Source organism: Heteronotia binoei, chromosome 6 (genome assembly GCF_032191835.1).
Source record: "Heteronotia binoei isolate CCM8104 ecotype False Entrance Well chromosome 6, APGP_CSIRO_Hbin_v1, whole genome shotgun sequence".
NCBI classification, from domain to species: Eukaryota; Metazoa; Chordata; class Lepidosauria; order Squamata; family Gekkonidae; genus Heteronotia; species Heteronotia binoei.
This window is the reverse complement of record NC_083228.1, coordinates 26,773,526-26,792,533: the sequence shown is the minus strand read 5'-3', so window position 1 is coordinate 26,792,533 and position 19,008 is coordinate 26,773,526. Positions and strand designations below refer to the sequence as shown.

Below are 19,008 nucleotides of genomic sequence, written 5' to 3'. Positions count from 1 at the left end.
GAGCCAGTGACAGAGCTGCTTATTATCAGGGCTGGCCCTGCCACTAAGCAAACTAGACGATTGCCTAGGGCGCTGGCATTCTAGGGGCACCAAACTGGGCACCCCCCACGTGACTTTTCATTTCCCCCACAATTCATCTGTTTTTGATAATCAGTTATCGGGGGGGGGGGGGAGCAGAAGTCTGCCTTGGCTAGGGTGCCAGGTAGTCTAGAACTGGCTCTGCTTATAATTTCAGACATCCCAACATATACATAGTACTCTGAGCCTAGCTATGCAGGGATTATGAGATGTTACGGTGGACGGTCACCCTAAGCTGGTTTTGTTCCAACTTCACAAAATTCATCAAGTGTAGAGTTTGTCAGCACTCACATAGCAGGGGTTTACAGGATGAGAACTACTTCTGTGTCCTCCCTCCATTTACTGCCATTGGGCTTTGTTTTAGAAGAGCAAAGTTAATAGCATATTTGTTGTAAGGGACATGGGTAAATTGACATCCAAGAGCCAAGAATCACATTGCAGCGCCTGCATGCATTTCAGCAAAGTTTTTAGTCTGCATTCAATAGCAGGCATCTCTATTGCTAGCAAGACAGAATTTCTTCCACCCACACACAAAACTACCATGTTCAAAGCAGGAGAAATTCCCCTATAGATACACCCTTTAACAAGTGGAAATTAAAAACTGGATCCTCAGAGCGGCACTGGTATAGATATGAAAACACATACTATGGAGATGGGTAAGTACTGTGCTTCTCTCATTTCAGTTCCCTGTGTGGAGCTGGCTCTGCTCAGCAAATGGCAAATCATCATCTTGAAGCATTAAGAGTGCTTTTCTTCTTCCAAAGGCTGAGGACAGCCAGCCTTTCCTCTTCCATTAAAATAAGGAGCTCAGGGCACCCAGCAGTGCTCCTCCAGCTGCCCCTGCAACAGTGGTAGCTGCTGACACACCTGCAGCACCTGAGATGAGAGATCAGAGAACACCGTTACAGGGATGCAAGCCCTCAGGGGTCACCCTCACCAGCTGAAGGAATCCCTGCATCAACCTCCCTTTGCAAGTGGCAAGCGTTACATACCAACTGACTGCAATACGGCCACAAGGCTCCCAGCAGCCACTCCTCCACCATTGGCAATGGCAGTTGCTGACATCATGCCTGCAGCTGTGGATCCGGCTGTAATTCCAGCTCCGGCAAAACCCAACAGCTCAGCAAGTGGAGGGCATGCAGCTATGACCACTGTAGTGCAAGAAACAGTATTAGTTCTTGTAAGCCAAAATGCCCTCAAAAGAGGTTGGGGAATTGACAGGCGGGCACCTTTGGCTTAAAAAGGATCTAGAATCCATGTATACAGGATTCCACCTCCAGAAATTATTGCTAAATTTATCAAGGACACTAATTAAAACAATTATGAATTTATTACAGAAAAATATAGAACACACATACAAGGTAATGAATACATACAACACACATACAGTCCTAATAAAAATAGAGAGAAATGCATAGCGGTAACATAAAGATGGACAAACAGGGTGATAATTACCAATTGTAGTCTTCAAGGAAGGCTCCAATGGCGACAAAAGAGGACTAGGGGGAAGGGACCCTCAACTGATCAGGAATTGGGGATGTATCTAAACAGCAGAAATGGGGTACTGCTAGATGGACACCTGTGAGGAGCTGGGTCACATGTTATAAGGACTACCCTGAGCCCTTGGGGAATGGGAGGTACAGGGGCGGATGAGAGGTGGTCAGCTGGTACATGACCTCAGAAAAAGGGGAAGCTCTGCCATAAGGGCTGGCCTTATGCAGTAGCCAATAGCCAGTTTATTGGGGGCACCTGATTGGATGCCCATACCTGGCCAATGAGCAGACTTGGCCCTGGTTACCTGACTGGACTTCCAGGTAACAATGGGCCAAAGGGGGAGGCTTCAGGGTGACCATTAAGGGAAAGAATGGGTGGAATTATTGGGGTGGAGATGATTAAAGGCTATCAAAACTTACCTAAAAGGTGACAAGAGATGGCCAAATTGCTACCTAAGGTAACACCCGATCTATACAAAGAAACTTGGCTCTGGCTGAAGATGTTCTTCCTCTTCTTCACTCCTCTACTGGCACCATCCTTTGTCTTAGGTTCCGTTGGACAAAGGCTTAGGCAGTCTGACAGGATCCATGCCTAAGATAAGCTTGATTGCCTCATGCATAGGTGACATCTGTTGAGTACGTGAGCCTCCCGCTTCGCTGTAATGGAGTCTGGCACTGCAGGAAGATAGTTGCTGGTGATGTTAGCCTACCAATATGGATTCTGTGGTCAAGGATGGAAACCGCTTGCATGGACAGTTCCTGGCGGCGCAACTTCTTCCGCTGCAATGGCCGAGATGGTGATCACATGGAGCAACTGGAAACCCATCTGTTCTCCTGGTTAACCCCTTCCAGAGACACGGAGTGCTGCTGCAACGTTGTGGCTGTTATTACTCACATAAGTCTCTTACAGTCTGGTAGACAAACCCACGTTTTCCTGGCAGGTGTGTGTGAGTTGAGTCTCCAGGCACCCTGGCAACCAAACGGGTGACTACAATGTTCTGAAATTAGGGGTCTTTTTCTCACATACTGCCTTAACGCATTCCTACTTTCCCTTCCAGTCATAATGAAAATTCCCTGGACAGCTTACATCACAGCAGAAGAGCCAACATGAAGCGCTGATAGTTCATAGTATAAAAGCCCCTTTAAAAAGACCAGTTGAGCAAGGAGGGAACTCTTGCTGGCTAGTAAGCAACAGGGTCACAGCACAGCAACCCGTGACCTGGACTTTTATCTTGCTCTGACAAAATAATATGGCTGCACCTTTGCATTCTTCAATGGATAATCTAGCAGTATAGCTTCCTTTACATCACTTGTATAAATGGGCATCCAAACAGGCACTGACTGGGCATCCTCGACATGTATTTTAATAAATATTACAATATCTGATTTTTCCAGCATTCATTGGGCAACTTTGCACAAAAGTTTTGTAAAGTCAGGGCAAAATTGTATGCATCATCATCTTTCCTCAACAATAGGGGTCCTTGGGTTCCCAGGAAATGTCCATATGGATATATGTACATAGATAAAGCTTATAGTCACTCATCAGTTTGTTCATCGTAGGTAAGATTCTGCTGGAGGCAACTACCTAGGAAAGCCCTTAGTGTGGCAAGATTGCTGTACATATTTTGATGTGACAGTTGCTTCCTTGGATTCCAGTACCTCTAGTACCACCTGTGTTTACCTGGTTGCCATGACAGCGGGATTCTGAGCTGACCCAACTGCTGCTTAAGGCAGCTGCAGATTCCAGGGTTTCTCTTTTTCTCACTGGACTTCAAATCCAGTAGAAACGCATTCTGTTCTCTCCCGTTTGCGGCTCCTGGTTGAGCCAGCACTTGCTGGTGTCTGGCTGTGGCTGAATTTCCCTTGCTACTTTTGCCATGGCAGCTGAGGAGTGCTGCAGAGTAAGCGCTAAGTGCCTAGCCCAAAACAGATCACCAGGACTGAAGGAGGAGGAGTATGTGATAGTTGTGAGCAATGTTGCCTCTAAGTTGCAGAGTCCTTTGAGCAAAAATTCTACTTTGTGAGCCACTGGCATTAAAGTTGTGAGCTACTGCATAAATTATTTGTGCTCTGGGGTCATCCTTCCTGAGCTAAGACAAAAACGTGTGAGCTAGAGGCTAAAAATCTGTGACCTAGCTCACACTAACTCAGCTTAGAGGGAACACTGCTTGTGAGCACTCACCTGAGCCCCCTCCCCTCCTCCTGTGGTGGGTTTAGTCTTCCCCCAGCCAAACTGGCCCCTCCAAACCATTCAGCTTGTTCCCCTTCTGGAGGTGGCTAATAACATTCAGTCCTGCTGTAACTTTTCCTGACCACATCCCTCAGAAATCAGGTGCATCTTTCCAAGTCAGAATCCAGCAGAACAACGGTTAGCGCAGAAACAGGTAGGGAAACAGGAGATTAGCTCCCTGGGCAGCCCTTCTCCATCCAAGTGCATCTCAACAGATCCTCTTCCCTGGAAGGCACTAAAAGAGAACCAATGCCACTGGGTAGATGCTCTCCAATGCAATCTTCAGAGTCAGCCTTCTGGAAGGGCACTTACACTGAGGAGTAATATCCAGCTATCGGTTTCCCACAGTGTGTACCTCTCCAGGAATTCTTAAAAATTGCAGAATCTTACATTTGTGCCTGTTCTTGTACAATAAGGTTACATGCTCTTTTTTTCCTTTGGGAAACAGACCTGACAGGCATGCCTAAACATAAGAGGTTTGACAAGCGTCAAGGCTGACCTGCCTTGTTCCCCTGTCTGCAGCCCAAGACCTTGAAGCAAGCCTCTCTGTGAGAATGTAACCAAGTTTAACCTTGATTTAGACCAGTGGACTCACAGCCACACTCCATGAATTAAAATAAAGCTTTACTGAAAGAAACTGAAGGAAAAGTCTTTAAAAACAACACAGCAAATAAAACTAGCTTTCCTGAATACACTTAGAAAGCAAGGTTTCTGCAGCACAAGTCTTAACTACTTAAAACTCTAACAAATTCAGTCCAGAGCAAGCAGCAAAATCCGTACAGATATAACGTAAGGCAGAAGCGGATACTGGGGAAGGAGATTAGGATAGGACCTACTGACATACATTTTTATCACAAAAACAGGACATGAATCTCTTTACCCCCTTCCACCATTCACTGTGCTGGCTCCAAGGCAGGGGTGTCAAACATGACCCCATTGGTCATAACAAAGCAAAGCCTGACTCCTCCCATGGCTCCTTTAAGAACAGCAATGTTTCATTTCAGGTATAAGCTTTCATTGTTCTTCAGAAGGTTGGGTGGGTGGATGAAGAGATTCTTCTGCCAAGCACAATTGACATTGAGATCACTGTATTGTTGTTTTCTTTGAGACTTGTTCTCTCTCTCTCTCTCACACACACACACACACACACACACACGTGTGTTAAAAGGAAGGGGCATATTGGGTTTAAACCATTCTTTCCATGAGACTATATGCTTGCTGGAAAGGAAAGGTCCCCTGTGCAAGCACCAGTCGTTTCTGACTCTGGGGTGACATTGCTTTCACAACATTTTCACAGCAGACTTTTTACAGGGCAGTTTGCCATTGCCTTCCCCAGTGATCTACACTTCCCCCCCCCAGCAAGCTGAGTACTCGTTTTACTGACCTCGGAAAGATGGAAGGCTGAGTCAACCTGGAGCCAGCTAACTGAAAACCCAGCTTCTGCTGGGAATCGAACTCAGGTCGTGAGCAGAGCTTAGGACTGCAGTACTGCAGCTTTAACACTCTTGCGCCTCGGGGCTCTTATATGCTTGCTGATGGTAGGCTAAAACTGGAAGGTGCTGGATTTGAGCAATTTTACATAAGTTAGCCATGAGTTTACAAGATAATTTCTGTTATTACAAGCTCTGTTTGTTATTAGTACACTGGGCCAATCATAAGTACCTGCATATTCAAGGACAGCTTTGGCAATTTTTTTGAGGTGTAATGCTGCACAAGGCAAGTACTACTGGATAATATGAGATGCCTGATCCACAAACAACGGAATAAATTGCCTTTCTATTCTGGAACAAGGTGATGGTCCAAAGATGTCCATAGACATGCAAAAGTGGTGTTGTCACAGGAAACGAACACAGTCCTGAGGATATCCCACTTTTTGGCAGACATCACAGGTTTTGCAGTTCTCTTGCACCAACTTTGCAACACTAGGCCAGTCATTTTCACCAAAATGCATTTTGTAGTCAAATGGGACACTAGAGGGAGACCAAGTGCCTTTTAAAAATTTGGACACAGATTCTGTAGTACTAGCTATTTTACAGGTTGCCATTCACAAGAATGTCCCTTCAGCACATTTTCCCAATGCAAGAGCTAGATCTCTCTGTAATATCTGACTGAATTAAAAGGAGTGAGCTGAACTGCTGATTGCATAGCTCTTTCTCAACACTCAGCCAAAGAACTATAATGTTGTTTTCGCCGTCTTTAAAACTCTGAGAACTGTACACTGCACTCCCCCTACTTGGCTGGCTGCAACTGTTTATTATTTATTTTATTTCATTTGATTTATATCCTGCCCTACCCCACCGAAGCGGGCTCAGGGCAGCTTACAACATACAGTAAAATACATAAAAACACATTGGAGCCATTATTAACTGGTTGACTCTCAGGTTTTAAATCACTTTACTTAAGCTCCTCACCCCCTCCTGCTGCTGACCGGGTCATCATTTGGACTGCTTGCATCTTTACAGGATGGTACAGCAAATCTGTTCTAGTTGCTAACTGATGTCTAGATTGTAGCAGAGAACGATTCAAGCAGTCTTCAAGTCGGCACGAGCTGCCTAACAGGACTCTTGTCAAGCCTTTTATTGAGTCATACAAGATAGTCATGAGACATTGTCTGAAGTGAAATACCGTAGCTGATTTATACAAAACTCTTTGATCAGAGCATGTTACATGCTCGAGAGCAGGGACCAATAATCATGTTTATTAGGACTAGCATTTTTCCATGAGCATGCACCAAGTTCTGCTGTACCCTGCTACTTATTAACCAGTCGGGTGTGCCCGGAAAGGTCAAGGAGCTAGGTAGAGTCACTTCACTAGATTTTTTTAATGAACCAATACAATACAAGGTTTTGAAACCTTGTGTCTAAAATATTGCTGGCCTCTAAGGTGTCACTGGACTCAAATCTAACTAGAAAAAAAGATGGAGAGCAGGAGAGGAAAGTCACATGGAAAATTATAGAAGTTGTTCAAATGGTATTGTTGCTAGGGTTGGCCCTGGACTATCTGACACTCTAGGCAAAGTTTACTTCTGGCACCACTCCCCACCCCATGCACTGATAATGTCACCGAGTCATATGAGGGGTGCCCAATCTGGTACCCCCAGAAGGCCGGCACCCTAAGCAATAGTCTAGTATGCCTAGTGGAAGGGCCAACCCTGATTGTTGCTTTTCCTAACCAGAACATCACATAGTAGGTTTATGCTGAGCTTTCTCTGTCCAGAGTGGATTACAGTGACCTCATGACCCTGCTGTCTTGTCTACCAGGGAGACAAGGGCCCCTCTTGCCAGGATACAACCATACAATTAGTTGATTATAAAAGTTAAAGATTTTCTACCTGTCATTATATATTTTAGTAAGTTTCATTCAATAGTAGCCATATTGTTATATATCTTTATTTTTGTTTAAATTCGACGCTTACAATATTAGCGCTGATGATCCTACATGATTAATATAGTTATTTATAGCTGTATTTTGAGAAAATGGGATAATCTTTTATGATTTCAGATAACCCTGACAATGCATCTAACATATGCACAATTATGAATAGGCAGTTGTCCCAGGATGGTCTTGCTCCCTCTTAACAATTAAAAGGCGTTATCATTTACCAACACAACTACAGAGTTGTTTACAATTGGTGCGACAAGTTCTTGAGCCCATCTCCATTGACTGTATTGGACCACCTGCCATAAGACAAGAGTTTCAAGGGACATTTGTTCTACCTCTCAGGAGGGCCCAGGGTCACATTGTATAGTTATTTCCACAGAATTTAAGTCTAACATTATAGCAGGCGCTACTATCCCTCATAACTCAGCATTTATTCCATCCTGGCATGAAGCCACTGAGATTATAGCAAGAGGAGCTCCCATATAGACACCCGTAAAGAGCTGAAGTGAAAAAAAAACTGCAGGGAAGAAACAGAAGCTTGGAAACAAATTTTTCTATGCCAGTGAATACAAGTAGCATGCATCTCTTCAGGTTAGAATTTCCTTCTTCTTGCTCATCCAGAAGCAGGAAAATAATGCAGCCCTCTTCCTCTGCAGAGCCTGGAATGACTTTTCCTGCTTTCTTTAGAGAAAAAGGACACCCAGGAGAGCTCCTCCAGTTGCTCCTGCAATGTAGGTAGCTGCCGACACACCTGCAGCACCTGGGATGAGAAATGGAAGAACATATTGATGTAAGATATTCCAGTCTGCAGCCTCGGTCTGGTTTTTCTTTGCCCCCAATCACAGAATGTTTGGAGCACTGAAGGTTTTTATGCAGAACTTCCCCATGTGCATCCTACCTTCAGTTTGCAGCATTTCCCCACTGTTTTTTGGCACTTGCACTGCAGCCCTATATAGCTAAGTTGCTTAATCAGTTACCACCTTGGAAGCCCACTGATGGATCAGTGCTCGCATACATTTTGGGCCTTTAATTGGTTAGCTGCTTTCCCAAATGTGACAGGTTGTTTTGATTGGCTATCCTGTCTTTCCATCACTTTGTGAATTACAGAAAGTAGCTAAAGTATTTTGCATAGCAATGATTCTGCCTGATCATTGCCAAAAGCGATGTTGACTTGTATATTTATTGCTAAGGCTCTTTAAAGTGCCTTTACACTGTTTTGTTGTTTTGTTTCTGAGGGGTTGGTATGGGGGGGTGGGGGAGTGAGGGAGAAGCGGGGGATGGAAAGCAGGCAGTTGCAGTCTTCAGGGATTCATGAGCCTCCTGATTCTTAGTACTGTTTTTAAGGTTTTGTGTCTCACAGCTTCAGGCTGAGGATGAACTGTTGCATGTGCAGGGGTGCCTTGGACAAAGGAATGACACAATGAGCCAGGAAAGAGAGGGAGAGAAAGAACTCAGCCAGTAAGAGCAGACACACACATCTATGAGGCAGGCAAGGGCAAGCCACATGTCTCTCCATGCTGAAAGAGGGGATGGAAAAGGCAAGCTGAAGAACAAGGTGGCATGGCATGGGGGTTAGGATTGCCAGTTCTGGTTTGGGAAAAACCTGGCGACTTTGGGGGTGGAACCTGAGGGGGGTGGGTGTTATGTATTGGGACTGGAGTTTGGCCTTAGGGCCAGCTGAGATTAGGCTGAGCTTGAGACCCAAGAACAATAGCCACCAGGATCCAAGAAGGTGGCCCATCATGGTCGTTGGGCTAGCAGTTAACCTATAGTGTGTTTAATAGGGTTTGGGGTGGGGTTAATTGCATGCATATAAGCAGGGCCATTGGCCCTGCTAGTCAGTTCCGTTTTCTATCTATCTTGCTATGCTGAATCACTTTAATAAATCAATACCTCCTGGCATCCTCATGCTTTGAACCCAGTATATAATAGTAGGTTTTGGGGAGGGGAGGGGATAATGCCATACAGCTTCCTTCCAGAGCAGCCATTTTCTCCAGGTGCACTGATCCCTGTCACCTGGAGATCAGTTGTAATAGCAGGAGATCTCCCGCTACCACCTGGAGGTTGGCAACCCTAATCTGGGGGGGAGACAAACATGACACTCGGGGGGGGGGGGATGTTAAAAAGCAATGCACAGGGGAGAGCCATTTAGCAGAAGAAGTGAGAGTGACTGGCTGACTGGCAGGTATGCTCTTTGAAGGAATGTTTCAGGTAAAATTGAGGAAAGGAACAGATGCTTGTATTCCACAGTAGAATTGGCCATTACATGTTCCTTTAGCACGTGTGCAGTATATCACTGGCATGCAATTAAAAAAAAAAACCCCACTGCCTATCCCACACCAAAACAAAATGGCAAGATAATAAGAAACAGCTTTACAGACTGGTGAAAACCCCTGAAACCAAACTCAAGCCATTTCCATTTCTATATCTATCTATATTGAGGGAAAGCAGCTTTTAGGAAAAGTGGGGGGTGGGGAGTCAGGACTTTAAAGGATTGTCAAGAAAGCTGTAAGGAAATGTTGAAACAAAAAGTGGTAACCCTGGGAAATCACAACATTAATCCTGCCTGAAAGACACTCATGATGTAGATCCGTAGGTATCAGCCTCATCATTAGCACAAACCCTTTGTTAATCTCAAAGTGACTGATGAGACATACCAACTGACTGCAATATGGCAACAAGGCTCCCAGCAGCCACTGCTCCACCATTGGCAATGGCAGATGCCGACATCATGCCTGCAGCTGTGGATCCGCCTGCAATTCCAGTTCCAGTAAAACCAAGCAGCCCAGCAAGTGGTGGGAAAGCAGCTATCGCCGCTGTAATACAAGAAACACAGTATTAGCTGTGTCTTAACAACACATTTCTACCTTCCCCTCCAGTCATACTAAAGATTCCCTGGACAGCTTACACCATCACAGAAGAGTCAGATACTAGCAATATGGAGTGCCAGTGTTTCATAGTACAAAAGCCCTTTTAAGACCAGGTTGCCCAACATGTATTTTAGCATTGAAGAAATGGATTTATGATACACTAGTAATAAGGCCCATTGTGTAGAAAAATACATGGGCTCTTGTTATGTATTGGAACTGGAGCCTTAGGGCCAGCAGAGACTTGGCTGAGCTGGAGACCCTAAAACAACAGCCACCTGAATTCAGGAAGGAGGCCCATCAGGGATCATTAGAACCAAAGCAGCTTACATCATTCTCCTCTCCCCACTTTGACCTATACAACAATCCTGTCAGGTAGGTTAGGCTGGAAGTCTGTGACTGGTCCAAAATCACCCAGTTAGCTTAACCTATAGTAGTGTGTAATGGGATTATGGTAATAGGATTCAGGAAGGAGGCCCATCAGGAATCGTTAGGCCAGCTATTAACCTATAGTTGTGTGTAATGGGATGATGGTAATGGGTTTTTGGGTGGGGAGGTTTGCATGCATATAAGCAGGGCTGTTGGTCCTGCCAGACAGTTCTGTTCCTATCTCACTATGCTGAATCACTGAATGAAGAGCTGAACTCACTATCTCTTGGGCATCCTCCTCATGCTTTGAACCCAGTAATTGTAGCTCTAGAAAGAGGCTCTGGGTTAGTGTTCCCCCCCTTGCTGTCTTCCCACCCACACAAGTGAAGGCATTCACTCCCCACCCCCCACCTCAAGGGGAGCTGATCTCTGCCATCTGGAGAGAAGTTTTAATTTTTAGTGATCTCCATCCCTCACCTGAAGATTGACAACAGTGGTTTGGAGGGTGGAGTGTATGGCATTGTGCCTATTTTGAGGTCCCACCCCTCCTCAAACCCCATCTTCTCCAGGGTCTACCCCTTAAATCTCCAGGTATTTCCTAACTTGGCAACCCTATTTCCTTCCCTTTATCTACCCCTCTGACTTCAGCTTTCTATCGCCTTCCCCCTCCCTGGAGCCTCTATGTAGGAAAAGAACAATCTTTCTCCACAGTGTGTGGGGAGAACCAAAGCAGCTTACATCATTCTCCTCTCCCCACTTTGATCTATACAAAAATTCTGTCAGGTAGGTTAGGCTGGAAGTCTGTGACTGGTCCAAAATCCCCGTTAGCTTCCACAGCAAGAACCTGGGTCTGGCAGACCTCACTCTGAAGCCCTAACTCCTATGCCCTCCTCAAACTCCACCACAGAATCTCCAGGAATTTCCTACCAACCTGGATCTGGCAGCCCTAGTCAGGACTGGCCCCAATGAGTTCTCCCTCAGAGGCCTTTAGTGATGCCTTTCAGACCAACAGTCTGTTTCTGAAAATGTTGTTGGTCTTAAGCACAGGACTTCAATCTCCGTCTCACTTTCCCTCCCTATCTCTGTATCTGGTCTGCTGCAGTTAGGGAACACCATTTCGCCCCCTGTCTCTGGCTGCTTCCTTTCCAGAGGAGGATAGGGAGGAGCTCTCAGCCAATTAAGGGAAGTCTTTCTTTGGCTCTTTTCTTCCTCTTCCCTCCCTCAGCCAATCAACAGAAGAGTTTTTTCCTCTCCTCAGTGTGACAGCAGCTCAGCCAATAGGAGAGCAGGAAGAGTAAAAACCAAAGTTGATTGCACTTTACTGACTTAATCAGCTTGTAGCAACAGCTACTCCGGTGGGAGAGAAGAGTGGACTCAACCAATGGCACACAAGTAGTCTTGATTGATGGTCTGACAAGTCAAAGATTGATGCTGCACAGTCCCAACCAATCAGGGTGCTCCATCTTGCCACCACAATAGCGAAATTATATATGAAAGACTGAGATTATGAACTACAATGAGAGAGTTCCAACAGTATCTGTTGCCTGTGGCCAGTGGGAACACTAATTAGGGAAATCTCTAAAGTCTTGCTTAACATAGGGATTAGAGAACACTGCCCGAACTTGGATTTCTGGTGGCATTTTGCCCTGATCAATTATATTAGTGTAATGATACAACTACTATGGAGAGAAATCTCTATGGTGTCATTACACAAAGGGCAGTTTAAGATAAAGTTGGTTTAAGTTCCCGGCTGGCATGTAGGAGTAGGCGAGGCAGGCAGTTGTCTGGGGTGCCACCTTGCTTACAGGGAGCCTTCAGGTGCACCACCCTCAGCTTCCCAGGTTGCAGATCCGGCAAGCCAAGAGCAGCGGAATGGTGTGTCAGTGTGTGCTCTCCTCTCAGCCTGGCTTCCCAGCTAGGCTCGCAGGAGAGCGGCCTTGTTCTAAGGCTGCCTCCTCTTGTAGGGGAGGCAGCCTCAGAGCGAGGCAGAGCAGCCTTGCTGCCCCTTTCACCCACCCAGGACCATGCAGGCAAAAGAGGTAGCACAGCCTTACTCTGACCCCCATGGGGGGCACGGACAGAGGTGCTCCTGCAGCTCCCCCTCAATCACAAACATTTGTTCACAAGGATTTTTGTATCTGTGTGAAGGCTTTCCTTAATGGATACTATGAGAGTTCTCCAAAGTATCCCCATACGATCCTTTTCAAGAAGGCAATATTGAGATGAAATACAATATTGAATGATGTCTAGCCCCAAGGGTAGCCTATCTGGAGGAGACTGCACTCATGTATGAGGCTCACTGTTTGTCCCAGCTGTTCTTTGGGGAAGTTACCAAAAAATATATGAACTGATCATCACAGTACAAAACCCTCAGCCCTCAACCTACCAGTGCCGGCAGCCGCTCCAACAGCAATAGCGATAAGGCCAACTAAGGAAATAATATTTATGTTAGATATTCAAGATCTGAGCATGAGTAACAGTTTCAGTTAGCAAGACCAGCATCTCAGATTTTGGGCAGCCAAGACATAATTGATGAATTTAAACTGGGAATAAATATATTCCCAGTTTATATTCATCATATATATACAAACCTCAGAAAAGAAATAATGATGATAATGATGGTGGCAAATCTGCATATAATCTAAAAATATGCTCATACACAACGGTTGTCTAGATTACATATATTCAAACATTGATAAGATTTGAAGATCTTCAAATCTATTCTGTTTAGGGAGGTAGGCATTTATATCTCTGGTGTTGTAATTCAAGTCTTTTAGCAAAAGTAAAGGAACAGAGCTACCCAGATAGCTCAGATTAGCCCAATTTTATCAGATCTCAGAAGCTAAGCAGGATTGGCCCTCGTAGTATTTGGATGGGAGACCTCCAAGGAATACTAGGGTTGCAACAATGGAGGCAGACAATGACAAACCACCTCTGAACGACAGGGCTGCCCTAAGGGAACAGAGAGTCCATTTCTGCTGACCATCAGGTAGTCGCCAGGAAACAGGCAAATAGTTTTAAGGTACACATAAACATCCTCAAAGGTCATCAAATACTTTAATTCAAATCAAATATGAGTTGTTACTTCAACAGAATAACTGGACAAACTCAAAGCAATTGGAATATTCTGAAGGAAGATTGTAAAATAGCACACTGACATTGATCGATTGATATTTCAGTTGTTTTAATTATGTAAATTATTATGTATTTTAATTCTTAAATTCTATTGTTAGAACTTCTATGTTGTAAGCTGCCCTGAGCCCGCCTCGGTGGGGTAGGGCGGGATATAAATGAAATGAAATACCAAAAGCATATGATTCAGAAATGTGTCCTGTAAGTTACAATGCCAACAGATAGTAGCCTTTTTACTCAAGAGATGCTGTAATAAATTGCCGCTCGAGATCCATAGAAACAAAAGGTATAAAATTTAGGGTCATATCACATTGCTTTGACAAATAGGGTGATATAACTGCTTACTCCATTCATTCCTGACAATATGCATATCATTGATTAATCAACATCAAATATTTCTGAACAAATTTTGTAGTTTTATTTTCTGCATTGATTCAATGTGAGTTTACAGGACTATGGGGAATTTTTGAAACATTTGATACTATTTACACACCAAAATACTTCCATTCAACAGAGAATAAACAAGTCATACCTAGACCTTGGCTGAGAAAATGACAAAAACTCATCATAGTTTATTTAAAAAATCACCGTCTGTCTAAGCCTTCCACAAAAAATATTTCTTCCCAGTTTCTGGATCTGGATTGACCCATAATGTTATTTTAGTTTATGAACAGTGGTCAAACTGATATTGGCATGACATTATGCACCATAATTCTGTAACTGCAGAAACTGTTTAAAGAAGAACACCAGAAAATCTGTGTTACAGCTCACATGAAGATGAGGGACATCAGTCACACTACTATTTGCCCTATTCTGGACATGCCGGTCAATGGGGAGGATGGAAAAAACATGGGGCGGTGTTAGGTTGTCAATTCTGCTGTCATAAAGCAAATGCCTGGTAGTTATTTTGGGAGCTATTCCCGAGGAAATCAACAAAATTCATAGCAGTTTTGGGGAGGAAGTGTATTAACACACACTGTTCAGCAATCACTCGGGGTTAGCGGCTGCCATGACAGTATTTCTAACTTCTCTCAAAATTGTTTTCTACCTCATCCATCCCTGTTCCTGATGTCCCTCACCTGTTTGTAAAGCAGTTTGATTCCAGTCCAGTAGCACCTTAGAGACCACAAGTTTTATGGTATAAGCTTAGGTCAGTAGTGGAATGACCTGGAAGGGCATTGCTGACATTTGATGGCATATATCATGTTGGGAGATGAACAAGTGAATAAACCTGAGATGGTAGGGCAGGTGTTATTAGGTCTGGTTACTGTTTTGTCCGAGTGAATATCCACTCTCTACATCAGACAAACAGGTCAGTCCCTGTGCAAAAGAATAAATGTTCGCATTTACGCTGATATTAAAACCTACAAAACTAAAAAAAACAGCAGGAAAACATTTTAATCTTCCCAAATCAAGTATTATTGACCTAAGAGTGGCAGTCCTCAAACAAAGAAATGTCAAGGGGGAAATTACAAAGCAAGATAGCTCAAGTTTATCAAATTCACAAGTTCAGAGCAATGGAAACCCCCACCCCACTTGGACTGGCCCTGCCACTAGGCAAACTAGGCAATTCCATAAGGTGCTGGCCTTCTGGAGGTGCCAACCGGGTGCCCCCAAGTGACTCAATGACATTATCAGTGCGGAGGGGGGCACCAGAAGCTAGCCTTGCCCTAGGGTGCCAGTCAGTCTAGGGGCGGCCCTGCACTCCACTGAATAGGGACATAGGATTCTTATCCCACTATAGAAACCAATTTTCTGCCCTGAAGCATTTGCCCTCTGCTCTAATCAAGCTGATTACAAGATTCATTGTACCTCTGCATTCTTCACAACACCTCTCCCACCTTCTAACTGGAATAAAAGAACTCTTGAGATGTCCATTTCTGCTCCTGTCTGGGGAAAGCAATTTCGACTCTCTAGAGCAGGGGTGTCGAACTCATTTGTTATGAGGGCCGGATTTGACATAAATGAGATCTTGTCGGGCCGAGCCATGTGTATCATAAAATGTAATGCCAGGTAGCAGACATATAAACTTTATAAAGGGCACACACACACAATTAAAGATTTTTTTTTGCTTAAATTAAAACATGCTTAAAATATTAGCCCGCTTGCGATATTTTGTTTTACAGTCTCTGATAAATGTCACCTCTTGCTATGAATTATTGCATCAAAAACTGCAATGTCTCTGTGCTGTACCAGTCTTGAATACGTGCTGTTCAGGTTTGCACATCTGTAAGTTGCAAACCTACTTTTGATTCACTGACATACATTACAGACATCTCATGGTCAATTCTTTGAGCCTAAGACCCAGAGGAACATGACGTAGCTGGGCATTGTGAGCTTTTGTACAGAAGTTGTTTCAGGTACTAGTCAAGACTGAGGGCTACGTGCTTGTCTACAAAACTATAATTTCCCCCAGAAAAATGACTACAACTAAAAAAAAAAATACAACTTCCCCTCAAAAAACAACTACAAGAGCAGAGAGACAGTCATGTACAGTGGTCAGTGTCAGCCTACTATCTGGGAAGTCTAAATTCAAGACCCCCAATCAAAGGAAAATGTAAAAGAAAAAACAGAGGGAAAGGCTGCTTTGCTGCTCTGGCTTATCTGGGGAGAAACACAAAATGGTGACCAGAAAAAGCAGGCAAGGGAAAATGAAGCAGATGACAACCAGTCACTGGAGGGCCTGATCGGAGCCCTCTGTGGGCCTGAACCGGCCCACAGGCCATATGTTTGACACCCCTGCTCAAGAGTTTACATCCTAAAACTCTTGATGGTCACTAAGGGTGCTATTGGACTCTAACTATTTCACTGCAGACCAACATGGCTACCCTCTGAAACTCTCACCCATTTGTGTTTCACAAGAGGCAGCAGGAGAAACTGGTTATGGGACACAGATTTAAACACCTGTTTTTCCTAAATTAAAAGCCCCGTGGTGCAGAGTGTTAAAGCTGCAGTACTGCAGTCCTAAGCTCTGCTCACAACCTGAGTTCGATCCCCATGGAAGCTGGGTTTTCAAGCAGCCAGCTCGAGGTTGACTCAGCCTTCCATCCTTCCGAAGTCGGTAAAATGAGTACCCAGCTTGCTGGGGGAAAGTGTAGATGACTGGGGAAGGCAATGGCAAACAACCCTGTAAAAAGTCTGCCGTGAAAACGTTGTGAAAGCAACGTCACCCCAGAGTCGGAAACGACTGGTGCTTGCACAGGGGACCTTTCCTTTTCCTAAATTACAGGACAAGGGCAGGCCACTGCTGGTCTCTAGTCAATCCCACCAAGTTAGATGGGGTTTGAATCATGATAACTGCTCTACCTGTTGGATGTCTGGCTTATGGAGATTTGGAAGTATTATGCACTAAAAGAAATGTTTCACGTCATAGTACCCCTGTCCTAAACCAATCTTAAGATCATTTTACCCTGTGAATAGGGAGATGTGTAATTAATGGACTCGTCTCATTACCTATGACTATGGGGAAGGAAAGAAAGCCATGGAGGTGGGGTGGGGGGACACAAAACAGTATTTTAAATGAAGGAACTCTGAAACACTCACCCATCATGAATATGGTTTTCTTCTTTTCTCAATTTGTGTCCAATTAACTGTGCATGAGGCAAACAAAATAATATAAATTGAATTCAACTACAAACCCAGAGACAAACTGCAGTAAGTAATGCGTGGACCATCGGTGTGAGTACACTGTCATCACAAGGCAAAACAGAATTCCCTAACATAAATCAAGTTTTTTCCAAGGAAGCCCATAACGAAAAGGTCAATTGCAAAACTGAACAAAAGCAAGTTTTCCCATGACAAGTTTCACAAAATTGCAGAGGGGCCCAAAAATCCACTTAGGCAAAATCAGTATTAAAGACAAACAATTTCCTTACATTGGTGACTTCCACAATGGCTTTTTTGCTCCAGTTTGGGCTCCCAAGTACAACAAATTATTCCTGAACTTCCTCACAGCTTTTTTAGCAGCCATTTTCTTCCTATGGTTCCTCTAATCTAATTTCTCCTGTGGGTACACAGCTAAAGTGCAGCATTTCCCTATATTGTAGAAGGCATACTGCTCACCAAAAGCTATCACTTGCTGAGGCACCATTTTTTCTACCCTGGTCCCACACAACCACCATTTCCTCCCCCCCACCACCAAGGGACTTTGTCTTTTATTAGTAAAAAATTTTACAGATGGCAAGAGAAATCCAGCTCAAGTGTATTATGAACAGGCTGCAACTTGACCAAAAAAAACCCAAAAGCTTTTCCAGCCAGGTAAGTCTGCTTTCTAGGCAAACTCTTCCAATATGAACAAAAGACGCCAACACAGGAAGCAAGCATTCTCTTCCGCTACTCCTAACATGAGCCTTCTCTCCTGGCAACATCTCTGCTCCATCAATTCCAACCCACTCCTTCCCTGGACAGTCATCCCAACAGATGAAAGAGAGTCAAGTAAATGAGACCTCTGTGTCCTCCTGTCACGGCAGAATGCTTTCCTTCAGAGGGAGGCTCTTGGGTTTTATAAACCCGGGGCGGGGTATGGGGGGGGGGGTAGGCTATCAACAGACAGCAGCTGACGCCAGTAAGGCAGAGTAGTTGAGGAGCAACAAGCTGCATGCAGCATTTCCTGATAACAAGCCATGCCCCCTTCCACCCAGTCCAAAGACTGGATGAAAAACACAGAAGTTAAGTTTCAGTTTCCTGGCCCACCTGCTGGTATATCAGAGAAATGAAAGAGAAACATGGCGCACATTTCAGATGGCATTGCATGTGCTCCACTGTTTTAATTCTTTCCTGCTGGTGTAACACACTAGCTAGGAATGGAATGAGCCAGGAAGGGGTGAAGTCTCTAGATGTTGTGGAAAGCAAAGGAGGAAACACAGACTGCCCTGCTGGGGAGCTTCAACCTTAATCATAGGCTCTTAACATCTTGTTTAAGGTATCTATGATTTAGGGATTGTCGGGTCTTTGGTACCCCTCCCGGTCTCCCAGCGTCGCCGTTGCCTCTCCCGGGCACTCTAGGGCGTTCCCCGGAGGTCTCAGAAACAAGGGGGGTGGGCGCTGGGTTACTTCACCGCAGGCCCCCGTTCCCCTCCTGGCTGTGCTGCGGCTCCTGTCCCTCTCTCTCGCGAGGCAGCCTCTTTGAGCATCAGCCAGCTTCCTCAGCGACCTCCTCCCTCCCTCCTTTTATGCTTCCCGACCCAACCTTCCCCCTTCCCGGGTCCTGCCCCTCTCTGGCTCCTCCCCCCTTCAAAGCCCCAGACGCCCGGGAGAGGCGAGCCAGGGCTGGGCTGACTGGGCGTGCCTCGGGCATCCTAGCTCTCGGCTGCGTGCTGCGATGGGGTGTCTCGCGCTGCGACGAGACGAACGGCTCTCCTCCTCCTGGCCCGGTGCTGGGCTCAGCTTCTCCCTCTTGCTCCCCGGCGTCTTGCCCTAGCCAGACTTCGCGGACTCGGAGTTGGGCTTGTCGTCTGGG

At 45.0% G+C, this 19,008-nt stretch overlaps 1 protein-coding gene across 2 annotated transcripts; it reads right to left on the bottom strand.

Annotated features, from left to right (window-relative positions):
* Positions 1-765: 765 nt before the first annotated feature.
* Positions 766-18,292, bottom strand: LOC132573586 (interferon alpha-inducible protein 27-like protein 2). Of its 2 annotated transcripts, XM_060241154.1 has the most exons (5): positions 17,996-18,292; positions 17,094-17,140; positions 12,805-12,846; positions 9,840-9,998; positions 7,175-7,942 (listed from the first exon to the last, which is right to left on the bottom strand). In XM_060241154.1, exons 2-5 carry the CDS (start codon positions 17,098-17,100, stop codon positions 7,866-7,868), a joined length of 285 nt encoding a protein of 94 aa, XP_060097137.1. In that variant the 5' UTR covers positions 17,101-17,140; positions 17,996-18,292; the 3' UTR covers positions 7,175-7,865. The 2 variants fall into 2 exon arrangements, 1 of the variants encoding a protein (XP_060097137.1); XR_009555551.1 differs by lacking the exons at positions 7,175-7,942; positions 9,840-9,998; positions 12,805-12,846; positions 17,094-17,140; positions 17,996-18,292 and adding exons at positions 766-954; positions 1,071-1,228.
* Positions 18,293-19,008: the final 716 nt, after the last annotated feature.

What these genes read in the sequence shown, in the direction of transcription:
- LOC132573586 (XM_060241154.1), bottom strand. An exon ending in TGGAGCGGCTGCCGGCACTG is followed by an intron (nt 9,999 to 12,804) that starts GTAGGTTGAGGG and finishes CTTGTATTACAG; the next exon opens with CGGCGATAGCTGCTTTCCCA. An exon ending in TGCCATATTGCAGTCAGTTG is followed by an intron (nt 7,943 to 9,839) that starts GTATGTCTCATC and finishes TTCTCATCCCAG; the next exon opens with GTGCTGCAGGTGTGTCGGCA.